This window comes from Aedes albopictus, chromosome 3, assembly GCF_035046485.1.
Source record: "Aedes albopictus strain Foshan chromosome 3, AalbF5, whole genome shotgun sequence".
Lineage (NCBI taxonomy): Eukaryota > Metazoa > Arthropoda > Insecta > Diptera > Culicidae > Aedes > Aedes albopictus.
This window is the reverse complement of record NC_085138.1, coordinates 63,428,988-63,436,856: the sequence shown is the minus strand read 5'-3', so window position 1 is coordinate 63,436,856 and position 7,869 is coordinate 63,428,988. Positions and strand designations below refer to the sequence as shown.

The 7,869-nt window shown below is 43.6% G+C and overlaps 1 protein-coding gene across 1 annotated transcript; it reads right to left on the bottom strand.

The window, feature by feature from the left end:
- Positions 1–277: 277 nt before the first annotated feature.
- On the bottom strand, positions 278–6,989 carry LOC134290213 (uncharacterized). The gene is made up of 6 exons (XM_062857285.1): positions 6,726–6,989; positions 5,953–5,988; positions 5,128–5,506; positions 5,008–5,063; positions 746–4,902; positions 278–425 (listed from the first exon to the last, which is right to left on the bottom strand). Exons 1-6 carry the CDS (start codon positions 6,987–6,989, stop codon positions 278–280), a joined length of 5,040 nt encoding a protein of 1,679 aa, XP_062713269.1.
- Between the last annotated feature and the right edge of the window lie 880 nt (positions 6,990–7,869).

Sequence of the window (7,869 nt, the reverse complement as noted above, 5' to 3'; positions counted from 1 at the left end):
TGCAGATTTGAAAGAAAATTCTCAGTTGTTAATAGTTGTTTAAGTGATGATTAAACGCTGAGCTGAGAGACAGGCTCCGTTTCAGTTTGGATTTCTGCCAAGAAGAACAAAAAGAAGTAGAAAAAGAAGTAGAGAAGAAATAGAAGAAGTGTCAAGAACAGAAATGAAAATATTTGGATCTGGAATTCTCCAATAACTCTTGTGGACTATTTTTGGTGGTCCTGAAAAGGACCGTTTGGTGTTTGGTGGTTCTGATGTTCCTGGGAAGGTTCTTGTGCTACCGATGATTGTTAGCGACCAGGTGTTGTTTGTGGTGAGCATTTGCTGTGTATCGTATCGAATAACGTTGCATTCCGGGCTCCGGTTTCTTGAGCGTAGCGATGTATTTCCTGTAGATTAGATGTTTGATGGTTCGGGCACTTCTACTGCGAGCACAGATAAAATTGGACGGTGATAAGAAAAATAAGAGCAATAGCGTCTACACTCTGCGCTAATATTTTTAATAAAGGTTAAATCAATACACGAACCACCTAGTGTGGTTGCTTCGTTATGAGGATTAGCTAATGTTAAATTTAAATGCTTCTTCATGAAGTTAAGGAAATCAAAATTTTCTTGTTTGGAAACGTCAATATTAAAGTCTCCAGTGACAACCATTGGTGTGTCCAGTCTAACATATCTGAACAATTTCCGCGTCATGAACAACTTCGTATTTCTTATGGTTGTTCCTGGTGAAATGTAAACCGACATCAGAAGTACTTCGGTTCCCATAACATTAACCTTTGCTGCACATATGTCTCCATAGTTGATCACTTCGGCAAACGTCTCGTCTCGATCCTCACCGAGTTGCTTGATGGGATGCGGAACAGCCACGGTTGATGCCGTTTCTTTCTGATAGATCGCGACTCCAGCCGCTCTCATACCCATTCGCTTGCACTGGGTGATGCGCTTATATCCATCAATCTCTATTAGAGAGGTAGCATCCATCCAGGTTTCATTCAGAGCGAGAAATTCTACGCTTGAAAGGATTCGATCAGTCGCTATGTCCTGCGCGTGAGCGTTCAAACTCTGTACATTGAGGCTCATCAATGTGCATGCAGAGCCGCTGTTTTCAACTACTTCACTCAGTTCATCTCCTAGTGTACGCAATCGGTGATTACTCAAACGCAACAACTCGTTCCTTAAATCCACCATCTTTGGTGAGTTGCTACCCTTAGCATGATGAAATTTAAACGAGTTTGCGGTGTTCGTCAAGTAAAGGCCTTGAAGCGTCGTAACACGTGACAAGCCAACGTACACCAATTGCTGATCTTGACTCTTGTCATAATCATACACGACCTCGGAGAAAGTGCCACCTTGCGACTTATGAACTGTTAACGCACAGGCACTAACCACCGGAAACTGTATGCGTTTGCATTTAATGATGCTGCTTAGCTTTATGTTACCTGAACGCTTTGCAATAGGAGTCCAATCGGGTTGCAGAATTCCTGGTCTTGAATAGACAGTTGGTCGCGATTTGATCCTCAACGCAGCACCTATCGTCTCGTTGTCGTACTTGAACCATAGTTTCACAACTGAGCCGTCTTCATCCTTTTCAATATATTTCAGCTCACCTATCGCACCATTCACTACGCCATCTTCTACATCGACGTTGGTTGTAATCATGTATGGCATACCAACGGAAAGGCGTAGCAAATACGGTAACCCACCGGTTTCCACGACGCTCATCTTGTAGAGCTTGATGCGAGAGCTTGCCAGTTGACCAGCGTCCTTGTATCCCGCGAAAACGTCATCCGCTATACAGTCCAGAGCATCCTGATTATGCAGTACTTCGTTGTTGTATGCTTCAACATCCGCATTCCGATGATAAAGCCTTATTGCTCCTGGTGCGTTTTGTTTACACCACTCTACAGTACGGAACCGACTTTCAATCAGTTTGGTCTCCTCAGCAGTCATTTGCTGGCCATTACCAATCTTAGTGAGTATACTGGAGAACTCTACATCTGTCTGCCGCATCACCTTAACAAGCGGTAAGAAATCCAATGCTTGCCAAAGAACAGCACCGTGAAAGGAATTACCTGTAGGCTTGTAAACAGGCCTTGCATTGACGGGTGGCAATTGTCGCAAGTCTCCACAGAATACGATGTTAATTCCGCCAAATGGATCATCATAATTGCCACTAATGTCCTGAAGACGCGCATGAATGGTGTTGAGAATATCCGCACCAATCATACTAACTTCATCGATTATGACCGCCTTAATGTTTGCAAAAGCATTGCGGTACAACTGCAGCATCTCAAAGCTGAGTTTCGAATTGGCTCGCCTTGACATAGTGATCCGAAACGCTGAATGAACGGTTGTTCCTCCTATAGCAACGGCTGCTTTTCCGGTGGAAGCACACGCCACATAGGCGTTCTTCTGCGCGTTGTGGGCTTGACTGTAGCGATTTATCGTCTCCATTAAAATGCGCAGAGTGAATGTTTTACCGCACCCAGCAGGTCCAGTAAAGAAAATCTGCATCGGCTTGCTGCTTTCATCGTAACTGTGCAAACTGTGGATCATTTGCAGGATGAGGTCGCGCTGCTCAGCATTGGTTGTCCGCACCATTGCACAGTAATCTTCTTTCGACATGACATTAGTACGTTGCCTGATGACAGCATTCAGTGCTCCTGTGGTCAAATGTTCAATATCGTCGTTGTTGGGCTTCATGATGATCGTTCGCACAAATTCATCATTCTTCTCTGTAGCGGCATTCTCCTGCTCACCAACCTCTTCGTTCTCACAAGTACGAAGGTATTCCTCTACAGTCTGTTCCAAGTTCAGCTCGCAGTCATATTCCCTTCGTTTTCTCAAGAGATCTGCCTCGTTCATATCATAAAGCTGAAGAAACTTGTTGCCATCCAGAATGTCGCAGACTTCGCTTCTGAATGGCCAAAACAAAAGTACCGATTCACGCTTGTACTCAGCCAACTCGTTCATGCTGTAGCCACGCCATCTCAATATTCGTGGAACATTCCGAATAGTGTAGGTGTTAGTACCTCTTCTTTGAGTGTACCGTGCTGCGAAGTCAGCTAAACACACATCTTCTAAGCCATCGCGCTCTTCGTATTTCTGGATAATGTTCTTGGTCCACACATCAATCGAATCCTCATCGATTTCCTCTTCATCCATCTGCCTGTACTGTTTCCTAGATCTTATCCTTTCATGAGGCCACATCGTTGGTAAGAATTGAACTTTCCTGCTGGCTTCAGACATAGGCAATCGCAGAAGTACCCATGCAGCTTCCTGGGCACACATCTCCACAGAGTTCAGCATTTTCAAACTAACCTTCTTCAGCAAAGCCGTGTAATCTTGGTCCGGATACTGCTCTTGCAGAGCGATAAGCTCTCGATGCAATCCACTTATACCGCGGTTGGACTTGTTGACATAGTCAACCAAGTAACACGCACATGAGTACACGTCGAGGATGAACTGCAAATCCATGTTAGAACGAAGCTTTTGAGCAATCCATGGGTTGAAAGGATTCGTCCATAGCTCATTCATCACTCGCTTCAGGAAGATCGTTGGTCGCTTAATCGAAGAACGCAGAACATCAAGGTAGTACTCGTATGTACATTTACAGTCGTCTAGAAACTCCTCTAACGTGTCAAATGCCTTGGTTTCCAAAATTTGTCTCATTTCCGAGGCACGCTTCCTCAATTGATCACGGCGACTATCATCAGCGGTGAGAGGAATCAGTGTTCGCTCTTCGTTCATTGGCCAGTACGGTATGTTAAACCTGCAACGCTTTTCATTACGTTTGTAGCAAGTACGCGTGTGGTCATGAATCTGCTTCTTGATCGTTTCCGGCAAATGCACAGCGCTGATGGAACTAACTTTCCTAATAAGTTCCATTGTAGCAGGCATATCTTCAGAAACAGTTTCGTTAGGATCGTTTGCGAGCCAAAGCATGATATGTGCATGTGGGCTGCCGCGATGCTGAAACTCGATGCGCTTGAAGGAGTCCACGACGTAATGCTTTCCCAACGGGCTGAACCTTGGTGAAGAAAGGATCGTCATGAGAACATCGACAAGCTTGTTGAAGTACAAGCAGCACGTGACGGCATCGTCATTGACCAGCGTTGCTCGCTGTAGAGCACTCAGCTCCTGCAGCGGGTCCGTTAAAGCAATGCCGTTATACTCACTGGAGAGTTTGTGTAGCTGCTTCAACGAAAGAGGCCATTGAGTTTCACTGGCGCTCAGAGTCAGGAACATTGTTGGCTTCCCCAACTGTCGTATCATGGCGAAAAGGTCCTGTTTCCTTTGATACCAATATTGCACTGAATTTGGTATCGACTTCATAAACGACAGGTTCCGTTCCATAAGACCTTCCACGAAAGCTCGGTCGTTGAGCTGTCCTCGCGTTATGTTCGCGGTTCCCACGCTTTTGAAGACATGCTGTAACCCTTCGGTAACTCGAAGACGCAGAATCTTCATAGCCATGTACAGCAAATGGTTGGGCTTGGCTCCTCGCCTATCACTCCGTCTCAGCTCACTAGTAGCCTTCATGAAAGGCGTGACGTGAATCCCAGCCTTGAATTTTCTGGGGTGTCCAAGATAAATATCCGGAAAGGAAAGCTCCTCGGCATCATCATCGTAAACGATGGATACTGGTCTCCTGTTTTGTGCTGGGGCGATTTCCAAGCACTTATCCTCATTCCACATAAGTGTCTGTTGTTGGCCAGCAAACATCTCCACATCATTGGTTTCCTCGATGACATCCAGCTGGATTGCATCTCCATCCCGCGATGAACCAGGTTGAGGCTCAGAAGCAATAGCGTTCAATCGTTCTTGGTTAAAACTTACCCCCTCCCGTCTATACAAAGGAGTGGTAACGAGATATTCCAACCAAGCTTTCACCACAGACTTTTTGACGAATCAAGACAAGTAATTTGATTTATGAATAAGGTGCTTTTTAATGCACACGTTAAAAGCATAATCATCTTCAAGCTCGCGTGGAAGTGCCCTAACCATCTCATCTACATCTACTGGAACATTGATCACCTGACCAATGATCGTGTAACTGCCTAAAATTTCGGATAAAATTTTATATAATCGAATAAAATGGGAAAATGTATATGTCAATCATACCTTGCGCTTGGCGCAGGCGACGAATCTGCATAAATGGCAGTCGTGGTGAAATAAGCCTTTCACTAATTGGGTCCAGCGGTGGAAGGCCCAAAGGATAAGGTGGATATTTGAACCCATTCGATGTTGACAAATTGGGTACAGCACCACGTTGCAAACTGCTGCGACAAGTCTGGCATACTTTGAATTCATTGACCGATTCAAAATGATTTCCCTCTATCAACACTCTCCCTGCAGCTTCGGTGATTGACTTTAGATCATTGATGAACCACAGCCTATCACATACGCTGCACGGTATACCAAATTCATTTTCAGTGAACCGTTTGTAGATCAGCTTTATCGAATTTTGGTTCTTCTTGAATTGGTATAGATATGTCAATTCCTGTAAACATTAATTGATTCATTATGCGCACCATTTAGTAATGATAATACCAATAGTTTACTCACCCTGACCAAAGTGATCAGGAATTAGAACAGACTCGTTCTGCTCAGAACGAAATGGAACAAGTTCTGTAAAATGAGATTGAAAATAATGATTAAATGTTTGCCAAATCATTAATGCTTTTGGTAAAATGTGTCTGGCTTGGTGTCTGGCATAAATTATTTGAAATATTCTTGAGAAGAAAAATACACAAAATATTGTATACGTCAAAAAATGCTTTCTGTTGACAAATATGATCTTAGTTTTATAGGGGTATTCCTAAAGTAGTGTATATTAAGTATCGTCAATCAATAAACATAGGTTTCGTTGTGGAATTAATGTGGTGACAGGTAAACTTGAAAATCTTCACAACAATAATATGCATACAACAGTCAATAAGCACTTACCTTGGGATCGAAATTGTTCAACATGGGCTTCCCCATCTACATGAATAGATGGAGCGATTCCTAGGAAAAATGAGGAAAATCTTTAACTTACTATACACTTGCCATTGAATAATGTTTGGATTACAAAGATTATACAACGTTCACATTTCGAGCTCAACGTGTTAACGTCAACCGTCGAGTCCCCCATGAGTGCTACAGATTTTCAATTTACGAATTTGTCGCTAAACTCTACCACATTAAGACAAAAGTAAAAAGTAGTGGAATTGGAGTGCTGCAATCATTAGCATAAACATCAATACGTGAAAGCTTTCCCACGATAAGCTATTCAAATCGATATATTTCATATCAAACCCTGTACATTGTACCGAATCGAAAAAAGTCAGCAAGTAAAAAAAGCACGTAACCGAAGAAACAAGCCGAGTTTCAATGGAAAAATAAAACCAACTAAGTATTATGAATTGAAGAATGGTATTATTTAACAACACTTGCTCACTTAAAAAGATTAGATACATGCACTTTTAATGCTTTCAGTCAGCTATCTGCTATTTTTGAAAGTACGACACTAGATGACAAACTAGCTTGCAGCAGTAATGCACAGCAGAAAACTTTTCCTGACAGCTGCACCGGGATCATACTATGCTAACGACTTAATGCTTGTGTGATACAAGTTGCATGACCGCGAATGCACTTTGAAAATGATAATTTTACTCACCGCTATATGAAACCGCACCATTTGGCAAGGTACCGTTGACTGGGACTGCTACAAATCTCACCGGATCAGTGCTCCTGCCCGGAAGAGGTTCCAGCACAAAATTGAGCACCGGCTCAAGATTGGCAGCCGCAGTCGTACCGGCATTGACACCGGGCCCGACACCAACGCCGATAGTTTCCCGCGCATTTTTCCTCCGCTGCCTGTACTGCCTCATGCGTTCCACATTCGTCACAGCAGGCCTCGGCGAGACTCCTTCGATTTCCTGCTCTTCACGCTTCCGCTTGCGGAAGTTCACAAGATATTTTGCTTCCAAACGGCGCGGCATCCTTTCAGCAACGAACGGAATGTACTCACTATCACCTGTCACACAACAACCGGCACAACGAAACACTTCCTCGGAAGAACCACCTTCGGCGACTGAAGAGTCAAAATGGACAAAAGTCCATGCGAGATTCCGACTTTTATATCCTCAAAATACATAACCAAGATACGTTGGCAAATTTGGAATGGGCGGAGCTATGCATGGAGTAAAGTTGTAATGTAAACCATTTCGCTTAGCGTATTCATAAGTTATTCTAGTCAAAGTCGCAAGCTACCATGATTTCTAAATCGATGAAGGAAAATTATCCGATTCGCAACTCTTGAGGAATTAGTTTCGGTGGTCCTGAAAAGGACCGTTTAATGGACGATTTTAGGAAGGAATCGACATGAATTCACCATGCCGTGTTGGTTCTCCCCGCCCTCGGAAACTGATTGCTGCCGTAGATTTACTTCTTGCCTGGTGAGATTCCTGACCGAGCAGAGATTTGTCGCTGTGTTAGTGTGTGCTGCTGCCGGGCTGGAGGCGCCACGAACCTCCTTGTCTGATCCAACGAAAATGACGCAAGAATGTTAGAATTACAACCATGTTTCACACAAAACGGTCTAGATATGATAATGTATCGATGAATTCCTTATACCATTAGCGGCCAGCTTGATCACTGTGTCAGAGCCATTTCATCAGGCATATTTTCAGCTTTCGATTGCACCACGTTTTTGCCGATGTATGGAATGAAACCTTTGAGGAATCAGGATGATTTAAGAAAGAAAATTACATGAATTCACAATTTTGCACAATGCATGTTGGTTTTCTCCGCGTCAAATGCTGGGCCACCGAAGACTGATCCACTGTTTACTGCCGTGAATAAAATTAATAGCCGACCTCA